This window comes from Phodopus roborovskii, unplaced genomic scaffold, assembly GCF_943737965.1.
Source record: "Phodopus roborovskii unplaced genomic scaffold, PHOROB, whole genome shotgun sequence".
Classification (NCBI taxonomy): domain Eukaryota; kingdom Metazoa; phylum Chordata; class Mammalia; order Rodentia; family Cricetidae; genus Phodopus; species Phodopus roborovskii.
In genome coordinates, this window is record NW_026126418.1 from 19,509,829 (window position 1) to 19,526,987 (window position 17,159).

Genomic DNA, 17,159 nt, shown 5'->3' on the forward strand with positions numbered 1-17,159 from the left:
AATTATAACTACATCTTTACTTAAAGATTTACTTAAAAAACATTACTGTTCTTCAATGATGTTGTTAAATGGATAGGGCATAACATACAGAAGTAATGGGATTTATTTATGTTATTTATTGTTTTATCCCCTCTACACATACCTAAGGAAACAATATAGATAATTGATAAAGTATGAAAATTTACATTTCAAAGAGGTAATACAATATATGTCAAGGGAAACAACAGGGCTTGAGTTATAGCTTACTGGTAGAGCTAATGCATCAGAAGCATAAAATCTTGAGATCAATTCCTACTGTAAAAATTTTGCTATTGACAAATAAACAAGAGAAAGCCACATCACAGACACTGGTGGTCTGTGATAATAATTCCTTAAAGTCTATCAAGATTCAGGCCTTCTATAAATATCTAGTTTCTGAGAAACAGTTATTCAGCATTATGTCTTTTGTTTTTGCATTTTGTTAATTATTCACCAAACACTTAATATTTGAGTATTCCTTTATTTTATTCCTTTTTAAATATATTTGTTTATTTTACATTCTACCTGCTCTTTTGTGTTACTCTTTTTTTTTTAATTTTTATGATGTTTTTATTTTATTTAAATTAAGAAATATTTTACATATGGACCAAAGTTCCCTCTCTCTCCCATTCTCCCAAGCACCCACTCCCCGTGGAGGTTGAATGAAGACTTCCAGGAAGGATCATCAACATCTGTCAAGTCATTTGGGGTAGAGCTCAAGCCCCTTCCCTCCGCCCCCATCTCTAGGCTAAAGGAGTATCCCCCCACAATGGGGAATGTTCCTTCAAAGTCCTTTCAAGCACCAGTGATACATCATGGGTCCACTTAGAGATCACATTGATGTCCAGGCCTTCTAACTGAGAACCATGTTCAAGGGTTCTATGTCAGTCCTGTGATGCTCTCCCAGCTATCAGTCTGTGGTTCAGGAGCTTTCATCTGTTCAGGTCAGCTGTCTCTGTGGGTTTCTGCAGCCTGGTCTTGACCCCTTTGCTCATCACTCCTCCCACTCTACAACTGGATTCTAGGACCTTGGCTCAGTGTTTAGCTGTGGGTATCTGCATGTGCTTTCATCAGCTACTAGATGAATACTCTAGGATTTCATTTAAAGTAGTTATCAATTCATTATCAGGGAAGGTGCATTTGAGGTAGCCTCTTCACTACTGCTCAGATTCTTAGTTGTAGATCTCCAAACATTTCCCTTGTACCAGATTTCTCTTCAATTCTATAATGGCTCCATTATGATATTTCTCTTCTTGCTCTTCTCTATTCCTTCCCCAAATCAGTCTTCCTGCTCCCTCATGTTCTCTTCTCCCCTTCTCTTTCTCCTAACTCCATCTCCACTCACTGCCCCTCTCTGTTCTCAATATGCTCAGGAGATCTTGTTCCTTTCCCATTCTGTTGGGATCATGTATGTCTTTCTTAGGATTCTCCTTGATTCCTAGGTATAGAGCCAAGGAACAACCTATAATTCATTTTATTCTTAATGATAAAGTGTGCAACAAAAAACATTATTTTGAGAAGATAAAAAGTGAAAGAAGTGTTTCATGCATGCAGATATTTGATATGTGAACAGCTAAATGAAATAAGCCCCACTAAAAGAGTCCCATTCTTTCTATATCTCTCCCTTGGCACGTATATCAAAAATAATTTTCATTTGTATTCAAACACCATCATGACTATTTTTTACTTTAAAAATTTTTATAGAGGGATTTTTATAACTGTTTCTTTTTTATTTAAACATTTTAAAAATATATATTTATTATTTTTTTCAGTTTTACATATGGATCACAGTTCTCTCACCATCCTTCCTCCCATGGGCCCCAACCCCCCTCCCATCCCATCCCTTCCTCCTACTCCACAGGGAGGGTGATGCCTTCCAGGAGAGAACATGAAAATCTCTTAAGTCATTTCAACTAGGGTCAGGCCCTCACTCCTGCTTCTAGGCTAAGGAGTATCCCTTCATGCAGAACATGCTCCCAAAGTCCTTGTGAGCACCAGGGATACACCCTAGTTCCACTGTCAGAGGTCACTTAGACTGCCCAGGCCTTCTAACTGAGACCCATGTTCAGAGGGTCTGAGTCGGTACAATGCTGGTTTCCCAGCTATCACTCTGGGGCTCTATGAGCTCACTTTTGTTCAGGTCAGCTGTCTCTGTGTGTTTCTGTTCTTAGCAGTATTATTTGTAATAGGAAGAACCTGGATGCAACCTAGATGCCCCTCAACTGAAGAATGGAAAAAAAAAAAGATGTGGCACATTAACACAATTCGAATACTACTATTCAGCGTCTGGGGGGGGGGGGAGCAGTTGAATCTTAAAATTTGAAGGCAAATGGTTGGAACTTGAAGAAGCCATTCTGAATGAGGCAACCCAGTAACAAAAAGAGGAAAATGGTATGGACTCAATCATATATGGATTTTAGGCATAGAGCCTATAATTCACACTGCCAGAGAAACTAGGCTACAAGGAGGAACCTAAGAGATTCATACAAAGTTCCTGACTGTTTCTTAAGATTAAGCATTTTGTATGAATTTTTAAAGAGTGAATTGGAGTTAAAATTCACTTAACAAAAAGTTGCCTTCCTTTCTTCTGGAAATATATTAACAAAAGTACTTATGCAAAAAGTCACAAAGGGGATAGCTAATCTCAAGTATAATTATCTACGTTTTACAGACATACAGTGAGTGAGATTGAAAGTGAAGTGAGATATTTGAGCTGAGTAGGGAAAGAAAATGCCTTCAGAAGGATGTCAGAAAACCCAAGAATCCAAAAAAAAAAAAAAAAAAAAAAAAACCCAGACCTATTAAATCAGCATGTGACCACTTACTTTGATCTGGAGTTAGAAAGGTTAAGTAGTCCCCACACCAATGAAAATTCCTGGATGAGAGGGTCTTTGTCAGTAATCTGGTAGTTTACTGGTAGTTTAAGTATTGTAGGTATTATTTTTATTTATGTTCTTTGCTATCTACATACATACATACATACAATAGTATGATCTGTTACATTTTACTCTCAACACCCAGGGTGTCCCTATAGTCATTAGTATTGCTCTACTTCTAGCCTGCAAATTGATGATTGTAAGCTTTATATTTACTTCAATATGCCTGGTACATATCTATTTTCATTCATCTTTCTTTTGTGATTATTACTGACCAAAGCAAATTCATCACATAAGAGATTCCTCATCTCAAAGTAATTATAATCACATCAATATGTTTTACTCTCTATTCAAAGTAATATTGTGATGGATACTTTTCAAGCAAATTAGCATTTTGAGAGGTAATTCTAACTGCTGACTTGAGTGAATTCAGAGAGACTTGGGGCTGTTGCTCCAGAATATTTCCATCAAGCAGAATAGGCAGCAAAATCTAGAATGAGTAATAGGACTTGAACCAGATAAGTGACTCATTGCAGTAGACATTTGCCAGTAAAACTGCTGGAACAAAGAGACATACTATATAGAACAATGAAGCCTCCATTGCTACCAGGAGGTAAAAAGAGTATTGGAGAAGCAGGAAAAAAAGAGAAGCAAAGTAATTTTTTTTGTTGTTGTTATAGGTTTTGTTTAGATTTTGTTTTGTTTTTTGTTGTTGTTGTTGTTTGTTTGTTTTTGCTTTTGTTCACTTACTTACTTACTTTGATTTATTTCCTTATGTGAGGGGGGACTGGCAGAGAGGAAGTGAGAATATAGGGGGACTAGGAGGTGAATAAGATTGGGGTGCATGATCTGAAACTCCCAAAGAGTCAATAAGGAAGTTAAAAATGGAAATGCTAATCTAAAAAAATTCCTAACTCAAAAAATCCAGAAAATTTGGGACACTGTGAAAAGGCCAAACCTAAGAATTATAAGAATAGAAATAGACAAATCTGATCAAAGGGCCAGAAAATATATTCAACAAAATTATAGAAGAAAAATTTCCCAACCTAAAAATATATACCTATGAAGATACAAGTAGTTTGCAGAACATCAAATAGACTGTACCAGAAAAAGAAGTCACTAAACACAGAAGACACTAAACACAGAGAAAAAAAAATGTAAGGAGGAGGGATTGGTGTAGTGATATATTATTTAAGATCTTAAAGCTTGCCTGAGGATTCAGAAAAGCAAAGACATCCTCAAGCTAAAAAGATCAGGCAGGGGTGACATACTACTTTAATCCCAGCAGCCAGAAGCTAGGAGGTAGTAGTACACCTTTAACCCTGAGACTCAGGATTAAGAGATAGACATCTCTGAGTTCATTGCCACCCAGGGGTACATGAGATTGAATCAGTTTGAAAGACTAACAAATGGCATGGCTTTAATTCCAGACACTAAAGGGGTATAAAAAGGAGAAGTGGGATCTTCAGTAGTAAGTAGAAGAATTCATTCTCCAGCCATCCTGAGGAGAGGTTATAGTCTGAGGCTCAGGAAGAGCTCTTGGAGACAGAATTAGCCCATTCAGCCTAAGGTAGAGGTAAGAAGCAACTAGCCAGTTGCTTTGCTTTTCTGATATTCAGTTTGATATCTGAATTACAGTGCCAGTCTCTGGGTCTTTTAATGATGTGTATTGCTAGAGGTGGAATGAGAATAGGAGGGTATGAGATAGATGGCCTAGGAGTAGAGGGATGAAGTGGAAAAGTAATATAAAAGGTTATTTCTTGAGAGAGCCACTATGGGCTTAGGGAGTAATCTGGTGCTAGGGTAACTCCAACGAATCCATAAGGATTACTCTAACTAAGATTTCTAGCAATAGTAGAGAGGATACCTGGACTGGCCTACCCCTATAATCAGATTGATAAATACCCCAACTATCATCATAGAGCCCTCATTCAGTTGCTAGAAGCAGATGTAAGATCCACAACCAAGAACCAGTCCAAGCTCTGGCAATACAGAAGAGATGGAAGAGGAAACATATGATGGACAAATCTGCAGACACAGCTGAACTACACCTGTGAAAACTCATGAACTCTAGACCTACAGCAGTGGAGACTCCAGGAGACCAAACTAGGCCTTCCATATATAGGAGACAGTCATGAAACTTGAGCTGCCCCTGATAGTAGGACCATGATACAAACCTGGTACATGAGCTAGATTTTGGGACAGTACTCCCTAAGGTGGAATGCCAGGCTCAGCTTTAATGCATGGGAGAGGCCACTGTCCCTGTCCCAACCTATTGTGCCAAACTATGCTGACTTCTCATGGGAGCCCTTAGCTATAAGGAGGAGTAGACTGGTAGTTGGCTGGGGGTTATGCAAACAGGAATTGGAGAAGATGGGGGGAGGGCAGTAAGAGTTGTGGGAGAACTGTGGTTGTAATTTAAAAAGAAATAAAAAACTAAACAAAACTAATTAAAAAAAAAAAAAGCAAGGACTCTCCTGGTAAATGGACAGAACGATATTCAAATTACCTTATGGATACTCCAAAAAAGTTAAATTCATAGGATGACTAAACTAATTTAAGAAATTGTAAGGCAGTCATGTAGTTAGGCTGTCTCATCATGCTGTTACCTGATCTCTGTCAGATTACAGTAACAGTAGTAGAAAAGGAGAAATGGTAAGACCTGTGGAACCTGAAATTTAAGAAAAAAATTATGAGGTAGAAGTGCACAGGGGAAGTGGGGGGGGCAGTGAATGGAGAGAGAAGTAGGAGAAAGCGAGCAGGAGGAGAGGAAAACACGTGTGATTAGGAAGACTGAGTACAGTTAGGAAGAGAATACAGAGAGAGAGAGAGACAGAGAGAGAGACAAAGAGAGAGAGACAGACAGAGAGACAGAGAGAGAGGCAGAGAGAGAGAGAGAGAGAGGGAGGGAGGGAGAGAGAGAGAACATAAAGGAGGGACCCAATATTGGTTTGAAGAGAAAATTGAAACCAAAGAAAGGTCTAGAGAACTACAAGACTCCTGCCAACTAACAATTTGAACATCCGTGGAAAGGCTACCATAAATGCCCTTCCCGGATAGTGAGATCAACAACTAACTTATCCATGGAGTCCTTATCTAATACCTGTTGGAAACAGGAGCAAACACCCATAAATAAACACTGAGTCGAACTAGAACCCAGATGCAGAAGGAGAGGACATGACCAGGTGGCAGAAACACATAGAGACAGCTGACCTGAACAAGGAGGAGCTAATGGGCCCCCAGACTGATAGCTAGGAAGCCAGCATGGGACTGGCTCAGGCCCCCCTGAATATGGGTCTCAGCCAGAAGGACTGAGCAGTCTAAAGGACCTCAAACAGTGGAGCCAGGATGTATCCCTGGTGCACAAAAGGACCTTGCTAACACATCCCCCATGGAGGGATAACTGCCTTAACCTAGAGACAGGAGAGAAGCCCTAGTCCCTATTTCATATGACCTGTCAGATCTATATGACCCCAACTGGATGGCATTCCCCTACATATGGAATTGAGGTGGGGGGATGGGAGGGGAGGGTGGTTAGGGTGCATGTGAGAGGGCAGAGATGGTAAAAGTGAGGGAGGGAGGGAGGGAGGGACGGAAGGAGGGAGGAAGAGGGAACTGGGATTGACGTGTAAAATAATAAATTAAATAAAAAAATAAGTGAAACTAAGGTGGTATTCATTTCTAGAAATCTGTTTCATTAAAATGAATTTCATATCAGGTCAATAGGAAGTGGCCTTAAGGACGAACCATCATCAAATGTTCAATGCTTTAAAAGGAAATTTTAACTGGAAATTCTTTCTCTTATAAAAAAAATACCATCAAGTCTTTAATCTTGGAAGTTATAGAAAACAGAAGAGATGTATCCTACAAGGCGGAAAGCACTGAGGGCACAATTATATCACCTTCTGGGATCTTCCCAGCTTCCCATATACCATGAGGTTAGCATGTATATTTCTGCCACACATTTTCAGTGTTTTGATGTTTCTGTCCCTATCCTCAAGCCCAAAGTAGAAAAAGCAGCTGGCCACATCTAAATTCTGAGAACTATGAGCTAGAATAAGTCTTTTTCTTCCATTCTTTTTCCTGCCTTCTACTGGTGTCTCTCATATATGCATTTGGGTTTTTCACAGCCATTATTGTGACACCTGTGTATTCTCTTTGTCTTATTGCTCATCTAATATAATTAACCACTTTTATTGTGATAATGTTCCTCTGTTAGCACTGCCTTGTTCTGAAACCCACATTCCAGAAACTGTAGTATTTTTCTTCTCTTGGACAAACTTGTTTTTCTCTATGAATATTGTCTTTATATCCTATGCCAACATCATCCTTGCAATTTTAGCATTATTTCATCTGAAGGAAGGAAGAAAGCCTTTTCCACCTGTGCTTCCCACATGATGGCCATCACTATGTTCTATGGCACACTTCTCTTTATGTATCTGCAACCTTGGACCAATCACTCCTTAGACACTGACTAGATGGCTTCCATATTCTACACACTAGTGATACCAATGCTGAACGCTGTCATCTGTAGCTTTAGGAACAATGATGTAAAGTGTGCCTTAAAAAGATCCCTGAAAAACCTATGCCAATGGTTTAATCTAACATAAGTATGTAACAACAAATATGAATAACATAGTGTTACATTTGTAATGATAGCATTATATAAAATATCACTTGAAATAAATTTTGCAGTAGCAGTAACAGTACAATATTGGCAAAATTAATTTTATTATTAAAACTATCACATACAAAGTTACTTAAAACTAACACAGTAAAAAAGTTAATAGATATTGTACACTAAATGTGTTCATATGTATTGGTACAAAATAGATTTGAATACATAAGAAGCATTATTAGTATCTAGGAAGAAATGGTATATCCAGGAACACCAGGATTCCATCATGGGACTGACTCAGAACCCCTGAATATGAGTCTCAGCTAGAAGGACTGACAAGTTTAAGGGACCTCAGACAGTGGAACCAAGATGTATTCCTCGTGCACAAAAGGGCCTTGTGGACACATCCCCCATGGAGGGATACTCCCTTAACATAGAGACAGGAGAGAAGTCCTAGTCCCTACTTCAAATGACTTGACAGATTTACATGACCCCACCTGGATGGCATTGCCTTACATGTGGAATTGGGGTGGGAAGATGGGAGGGGAGGGTGATCAGGATGCATGTGAGGGGGGAGAGAGGGTAAGACAGAGGGAGGGAAGGAAGGAGGAAGAGGTAACTGGGATTGACATGTAAAATAAAAAGCAGATAATAATAAGAATAAAAAAGGAAAAAAAAGAGACAAAAATGATGTAAATGAATAAAATTATCAAAATATATCATTCTTACATACAGTTATTTGAATATTTCAAGTCAAATTTACTATCAAAGAAAATAAATAAATGCTGTATGGGATAATTTCTCAGTAGGGAAATCAACAGGTCCCTGGATAATTAACAAATACCCAATGGCATTGTTGTCAGTTCTAAGCCATTTACGGAATAACCAAGAAATTGGATTCAAACTCTCAGATGCATACTTCAAAAGAACAAGACACTAGGAAAGGCAACTGATTTTATTTTGCTTTTTAACCCAACAGAAGAATAGGAACCCTTTTCTTATTCTAGGTGAGTGGATTAAACCAGTCTTCAATGTATCAAAATATTGATTATTCCTGATGTCTTCAGTTTCAAATGCAGACACAGTGGGTCATCATATTCACAACCATATCTGTAATTTCATCTCTTCTAATCATCCCTGTTTCTATTTGTTATTTCCATACTAATGAGAAATCTAAGGAAAATGAGTATTTTTTAAAATTAGTCAAGTTGAATGTTATTGCAGCAAATATCTTGTTACCCAGTTGTGTTTTCAGCAGAGAGATTATGTAAAAATGTAAATATGGATATTTTCAATAAAAGGGCTTTTAAAAGAATTTCCAGTTATTTAGTAAACTACCAGTTGTTTAGTATATCATGTCACTTTCCCTAGTTTTTATGCTGCCATATTTTCATTTTTTTATAGCAATCTGTATTACTAGCATTATACAAGAGAAGATTTTTCCCACTGTGACTCCCTTTAAGAGCTGGCATTGAAACAAACAAGCTAAGTTATTGATGGATAGTTGTAGAAAACACACAACTTAATGGAGAAAAAGAGAGAGAGAAATTGAATAATATGTGAACCAAAATATATTGATGCTATTAACACGTAAAATGCAGGCAGAAAATATGACTCAAGACATCCCTAATAGTATTTCTAAGGAGCTGTTGAGGGAAAAGTTCTTTACATATTCATTCCTGTTGTTTATTGCTCACATATTAGCCTTTACCACTTTAAATCTCATCCTATTCTCAGCTGTCTTTTAAAATCTTAGAAGTTTATGGAGAAACAAAATTCTCATATATACTATCATTTCTGCAGTCCAGTGCAAAATTACTCAACATAGTAAGTGCAAGGGTAGAGAAAATCATTCATATGATAGGTATATAGCATAAAGAGAGAAAATCTCAAATTAAGAATAAATATTTATTTAGGCTAACACAGATCATCACATTATGATGTCTTTATATTAAATTTATATTAAATTTGGTTTGTTCTCATCAATGATCACATTTCAAAGAATTACTTTACAAATATGTTTTCATTTCAATCAGTTTGCTATTGTAATCTCCAAAACATTCTAGATTAGGTGTTGCCCTTTCTCATATGATCTATACAATTGAATTAAGAATTGTCATGATGATTTGGTTTTATTTATTTATTAATTTTATATAACCAAGTCCATTTAAATGAAAACAAACATTTATAGACAATATTTGGGAATTTGGGTGTTGTTCTTTCCAAAATACTTCCTGCTGGTAAGGGGTGCTGTCATGGGGGATGCGAAGAAGATTCAGAAATCCTGGCTGTAGTCTGTCAGGCTGCTTTGTCCAGCTGTTTTGAATGTAGGATCACCTGGTACTCTGTTTCAGGCTGTCTGGCTTGATCAAACCACATTAATCTGGAAAGAATCCACATCTTTTCATTTTCTTGGAAACAAAAATAGAAATCCTTTTCCCCAGTAGTCCTTGAACTGAGGAAGGGAGGGAGAGAGGGCGAGGGAACTGGGATCAACATGTAAAATAATAAATTAAATTAAAAAATGCTTTGAATCCAAAATTAAGTTCAAGGACAAGTTGCTGATTTGGTTTTCACTAAGAGATTTAATAGTGTCATTTCAGTAAAGCAAATGCCCTGACAGCCACTACAAGGCAGGAGATCAAAGGTTCTGAATTTTCTGTTGCAGGATCCAATAGCTGAGATCAAACACTTAATATGATGTAATATAGTTCTGAAACATCTTCTCAGTATATGCTAATACATCCATTTTCCTCTGCTATCAAACATCAAATTTAAGAAATGTTGCCATAAAAATATTTTATAGCTGTTATAATTTTTATACATCACAAATGAAAATATAGAAATATATCTGAAGTTTGAGGAGGAATACCTACTCACATCCTTGGCAGTTGCTAGTTATATGGCAGAGTTATCCAAAAGTAAAATATCTCAACACACAGAAGTTTGACCAAAAATTTGAGAATCTTAAACAATGAGATATAATGAATAAATTCAACCTTAAAGTAACTAATGTTGTGAATAACATAAAATGCTTGAGGAAAAATTATAAATAAGTTTGGAAATTTAAGTCATTATGTCCCCAATAGGAATATACTTAATGCTATTAACTGTATATTCAAGGTGATATTTGCTAAAATTTATGTTATACAGTTTACAGTTTTAGCCTAATAATAATAGCATAGATTAAAAAATAAAACTTTTTAATTATATGTATATATTTATTTTACATCCCCCTCCCACCTCTCCCCTCAATTCAATCCATTACCCTCCTCCCTTCTGCTCTCTCCCAGTTCACTCCTCCTACTCCCTGTCTGTTCAGAAATGACAAAATAGATTTCAAGAGGGCAGGAAACTAGCTTAGTTGTAGAGATTGATCCTATCATATGGGCTCAGTACACAGTACTAGAGTAATTCCCCAAAGAATCATCAGAAGGTACATAACATTGTGGGTTGACATTAAAATATAAGACTACAGATACACACTGCAAACTTAGATGAACTCATGATATATAGGATTTGTTACATTATCACATTTTCCAAATTTGAAAGTGGAAACAAGTTATACTGATTCCATGTAATTCACAAATATGTACTGCAATTGGTATTTATCTATTGAGATCAAGTAGTAGATTTTGTTTTTACTTTATACACTTGGGTGCAGGCAACCTTTCCTGAGTTTTTCAGACACATTTCAATAAGTATATGTCAGAAATAGGGGTGTTTATACTTTTGAAAGCTGTCTGACTATTTCAAGCAATACTTACTCTCTTAGGAAGCTGAACCCAATGCCGTTTTGGAGCAAAAGAAAGTTCTTCCTTCTCTTGCTTCCTTCTGTCATTTCTTAGAGTAAAATGTTCTGGTTTTTCTCACTTGATCACCTCAGGTACTCTACTTGCTAAATTTTGTATTCTAGTTTGATGGGATTGGTTGAGACTACCTACATAATAGGGAAACCATATGCTTCTAATCCTTTACCCAACCTTTAGGGTCTCCTAGGAATGAGTACTTTTGTCAAGTAAGAGTGATACTTGTTAAGTATATCAAATTCATTCCAGTTATATCTGGGAGATAAGAGACAGAAACGTAAGAGTATGCCTACTTAGGAGGCTGAAGCAAAGGCATCATTATTTTCAGCACAGCCTGTACATCTAAGTGAAACTCTGAAAATGATAAATAAACAAAACACTGGTGTTATAGCTACAATTTTCTGCATGAATATCACATTGATTGGCAATGTTAGCCTATCAAGATCTTATTAGAAAGTGAATAGATTCATCTTTTCTTTGTTGATTACAGACCATGGAGAAAAACTGAGATCAATATGCTGAGTGACATGCACAAAATACAAAAATAAAATAAAATATCACATTTTCAGATTGGTGGATTTAAAAGAACTGAAGTCATAGAACAAAAGATGAATAAGAAGGATAAGAGCTAGGAAAAATGGAAATGGATTCCAAAACAGATTTAAGCAAAGAGCCATGATTTTAAATAACACACTTAGGTAACTGTTAAATGAATCCCTCACATGCAATAACACTTCATGAAAATGAAGCCATGAGTTAGTTTGAAGGGAGTTTGATGTTTACACGGCAGGAAAGGAAAAGGAGATGTATTATCAAATTATAATCTCAAAAATTAAAAAATAAAATGTAAGGGAAAAAGGATATATCCCATATTTGAGATTATTAGATTTTCATGAAATTTGTAACATTAAAATAATTAATATCTGTGGATAAAAAGTATTAGTAAATTGACTTGAGCTTCACAAATCAAACACATACCTAATTTTAAATGTATACTCTGAAACTTTACAAATATTTCCCAAATAAAAAATAGACCTACTCACAGAAAATATCAATTCTCAATAGTTCTTCAATAACAGGAAGGATCTGGAAAAGAGTGCGTCCCTCTTCCTGACAATATTTCTGACTATTTAATTCCATGAAGATCTTGCTGTGCAGGTAACCACAGGTGCTGTGAGATCATGAGTGTAATGGCTATGTCATGACAGTAGATACATCATATGTATATATAACATACTATGTGTGTGTATGTGTACCTGTATGCATATGTCAGTGTATGTGTATGGGTGTATGTCTGTGGAAGTGAGTGTTTGTATTTGTCTATGTATATGTGTATGTGAGTATATGTTTATGTATGTTCAGATATGTGTGTGTGCATGTGTTGTGCTAGCCATTTGTTTGGAAGTACACAGTGCTTCTCAGTTTTTATATTCTAGAAAAGTTTATATGCAATATGGATAATATTGTATGTAGAAGCATTTATTTCTAAACAACCAGAAGAAAAAAATACTATCATAAAGGAACTGAAAAAAAATGTTTTAAAGAATCACTTCACTGACATTATTTGACATTAATAATAAGCATCACAAATGCAAGACTAAGTCTGATTTCCCATTATACTCTCCAGATTTAATCAAACTACAAAAGAATATGAATACAATTTCATAATATTAAATATATAAGGGCCAGTGTGGTATATGATATAAGATGCTACAATTACAATATATAAAGCAGCACCTACAAATTGAGTTAGTGAAGTTTCCATGGATGAGTTGTGAAAAGGTAAATCTGTGCTGGGCAGTGTTTGGGACGCAAAGGCAGGTAGATCTCAATGAGTTTGAGTCCAGCTTGATCTGCAGAGCAAATTTCAGGCACGGGCAGGACTGTTATACAGAGAAACCCTGTCTTTAAAAACATGAGGGAGAGAATAGTAAAGTTGAGATACATATACATGAATTGTCTCATCTTAGTTCTTTCTAACATGATGTTTCACAAATATTTGCAATTGTAAGATTAAACATTTTAAAAGAATTGAAATCTAAATCTAGGTTGAGTTTCTTTTAAATGACATATTTGCAAACAAAACCATAAAGACAGTGTAATACTTTGCAGATATAGTCAATATATTACAGAAATAAAATGTGAACTGTATATGGTATGCATGGTGCCATATTTTTGAAACTTGTATTTGTGTTGTGAAATGCATGTGAGTCCTTAAAAATTACTTCCGGTCAAAAAACAAAGGAAGAACATAGAAGTATAGCACTATTTTATACAACATGACTTACTCTGAAATATTAACAGGTAACTTCCTGAATCCCAGTGTGCTTTGAAGATCTCTCTGAGCAAACATTTCCTTAACATTCTAGATGGAGAAGCAGAACCAATCTGTGCTGAATGAGTTCCTTCTCATGGGTGTCACAGACCGCCCTGAACTACAGGCTCCTTTTTTTGTACTGTTTTTTGTCATCTATGTTGCCTCATTGGTAGGAAATTTGGGCATGATCATCCTCACCAAGTTGGATGAGAGACTAAAAACACCTATGTACTTTTTTCTCAGACATCTTGCTTTCATTGATTTTGGTTACTCAACAGCTGTGGGACCCAAAATGTTAGTAAATTTTGTAACCATTGAAAATACTATCCCCTACAACTGGTGTGCTATTCAGCTAGCTTTGTTCATCTTCTTCATCATTAGTGAGTTATTTGTTCTTGCAGCAATGGCCTATGACCGCTATGTGGCCATCTGTAGCCCACTGCTCTATACAGTCATCATGTCTCAGAAAATATGCTGGGTATTGGTGATAATTCCCTATCTCTTCAGTGCCTTTCTCTCTTTGATTACCAGCATCAAAATTTTTATTTCATCCTTCTGTGGCCATAATGTCATCAGTCACTTCTACTGTGACAGCCTTCCTTTGTTGACTTTGATCTGTTCAGGAACACATGACATTGAACTTATAATATTGATCTTCTCAGCATTTAATTTGGTTTCATCCCTTTCTGTAGTTCTTGTGTCCTACATACTGATCCTTATGGCAATCATCAGGATGAACTCTGCAGAGGGAAGAAACAAGGCCTTCTCTACCTGTGGGTCTCACCTTACTGTAGTAATTATATTATATGGGACTCTGTCTTTTATGTATATACAGCCAAAATCTAGTCACTCTTTTGAGACTGATAAAATGGCCTCTGTGTTCTACACCTTGGTAATCCCAATGTTGAATCCCATTATCTACAGTTTAAGAAACAAAGAGGTAAAAGGTGCCATTGAAAAGCTATGGAAAAATGTGTGCAAAGCTTATAATTAAAATGTAGTAGAAAGGAGAGATAGCCTAGAAACATAAAGCTTGCCTAACATGTGTACATCTATGCTTCATATCTTGATTCCCACAAGAATGAAGTAAAGAAAACATAATTCAACACAAAATGTTTATCTAAAAAATGGATTGTATACAGTGCACATAATATGTACTAGACTGGTAAATGCATTGAACTGAAAAAGCACTGTGAATTTGAAATGATTTTCCTATTTTCAACATGAAGTTTATTAGTATTGGCTCTCATTTTGGTATTAATCTTGTTTTCACAAGTTACTTAATAGTTCCTGAAGTCTGGTGAAATGGAAAGGACATATTCATGTATGAAACTCACTTTAAACTTTTCTTTGGCTCAAGACACCTTCATGTATATAAATGTGCTATTTTAATTTCTTAGATAACATCCATGTAGAACATATCATATTTGCCTGCTGGTACATATAAAAAGAATATTTCTGATACTGTTATCTTTACATATTTTCTACAAAGAGTATTGATATAACACTTATTAAACAATTGAAAGTATAAATGAGATGTAATCCATTTATACCATTTTTGAATAACTGCACAGCATCATCAAAACAAAACTAAAACAGACATCTGTATATTAATGCTCATTCTCACATTTTTACTACAGCCAGGACAAGAAATCAATACCGCTCCTAATAGCAATTGGATGGATAAAGGCATGTAATCTAAATATACAATTATCGTGGGAATGAGGAAAAGTGAAATGTGCCACAAAGGAAAGTTAACAAAACTGTAGATCATTGTATTAAGCAATGAATAAAACTTATAAAGTTGAGTATTGTATATATCCTCTCATGTAGAATCTTTTTTTGCACTTTATTACTTTTTTTTATTTTACATGTCGATCCCAGTTCCCTCTCTCTCCCTCCTTCTCTCTTGACCTCTCCCCCATCCCTTCACATGCACCCTGACCACCCTCCCCTCCTATCCCCTCACCCCCATTCCACATGTAGGGCTATGCCATCTAGGTGAGGTCATGTAAATCTGTCAAGCCATTTGAAGTAGGGACTAGGACTTCTCATTCCCTTTCCTGTTAGGGAGATCAACAACTAACACTTATCCACCATCATGGAACCCTCATCTAATACCTGTTGGAAACAGAAGCAAACATCTATAACTAAACACTGAGTCAAACTAGAATCCAGATGCAGAGAGAGAGGACAAGACCAGGTTGCAGAAACACATAGAGACAGCTGACCTGAAGAAGGAGGAGCTAACGGGCTCCCATACTGAGAGCTGGGAATCCAACATGGGACTGACTTAGACCCCCAGAATATTGGTCTCAGCTCGAAGGTTTGAGCAGTCATGCAGAATCTTTTAAAAAGTTATAAATGTAACAATTAGATCATTAGAGAATAGGAATGTGAACAATGAAAAGGGAATGTGGGTGTGAGAGTAGGTAGTAAGGAAATAACATCAAAACATGTGTGTGAATATATAATAAAATATTAATTTGTAAAATTTAATATATATTAATTAATAACTATAGCAATAATTAGTGGAATTTATGGTGTATTATGTTTCTTGTGATAATTGTCTCCTCAGAGTTCTATTAAGTATATTATTTGCAGTTTAAACAAAGACATATAAGATTTGCACAAAAATACAAGTGGAAACAGGTATAACTTAAACTTGATTTGAACAAAGACAACAATAGATATGCCAAAGAGAACAGGGGAAAACCACAAGGTCTCAGGCACAGGCAAAGATAGAAGTTCACAGGGAATATTAGACCAGTTATATATAATTATATAGACTGAGGTTATTTTTAGAAACATGTATGTATATACATATATACATACACATATATGTATAGATATATTAAAGAATTCATAAAAAAGAAGCAGTGAATTTGAAAGAAATCAATGAATAACATGAGATGTTTTAGAGGGAGGAAGGGAAATTAAAAAGTGATGTAATTATATAATAAATTAAAAATAAAAGAAAAATAAAAATGAAAGATGTAAAAATATTTTTCAAAAGATGTGAAAGAAATTATGATCTAAAATGTTAAATGCAAGTAAAATATACTACACCCATAAAATATTTTCATGATAGTAAAGATAAATTATCCACTCATGTCACAGATACACACATTATTTTTCTAGGAACAACTGTATCTACCATGAATAGCTACTCATTCATAACTTTGTTTTCCAATAATGCTGAAGGCAAGCCATCTTCAGATGGCTGCCATATGATCCTAACACACTGACATTCCATATATTACCCACATCTATGAGTTAGTATTCATAAGTGATTTTTGTATATAAGCAACTCTCTTTCTACTTTCTGATTAGCATTATAAGAGCTAACTTGTTCTATTCTATATGCCATTAAATTGTAAGGTATACCTCAATAAAGCCAACCTGTGAAGTTATATTACTTATTAATTTTTTTTCCTGAGGACAAGTAGACTAGGCTGAATTCCTTCAGGTGTCCATTCATGTTTCATAGACCCAGACACAGTTGAAAATATAAAGATGGT

General features: G+C 35.7%; 1 protein-coding gene and 1 pseudogene across 1 annotated transcript; both read left to right on the plus strand.

The window, feature by feature from the left end:
- Positions 1–3,482: 3,482 nt before the first annotated feature.
- LOC127221855 (olfactory receptor 8J3-like) lies at positions 3,483–7,504 on the plus strand (annotated as a pseudogene).
- A 6,186-nt stretch (positions 7,505–13,690) lies between these two features.
- Positions 13,691–14,632, plus strand: LOC127222058 (olfactory receptor 8K3). The gene has a single exon (XM_051183969.1). It carries the CDS (start codon positions 13,691–13,693, stop codon positions 14,630–14,632), a length of 942 nt encoding a protein of 313 aa, XP_051039926.1.
- The last annotated feature ends 2,527 nt before the right edge of the window (positions 14,633–17,159 follow it).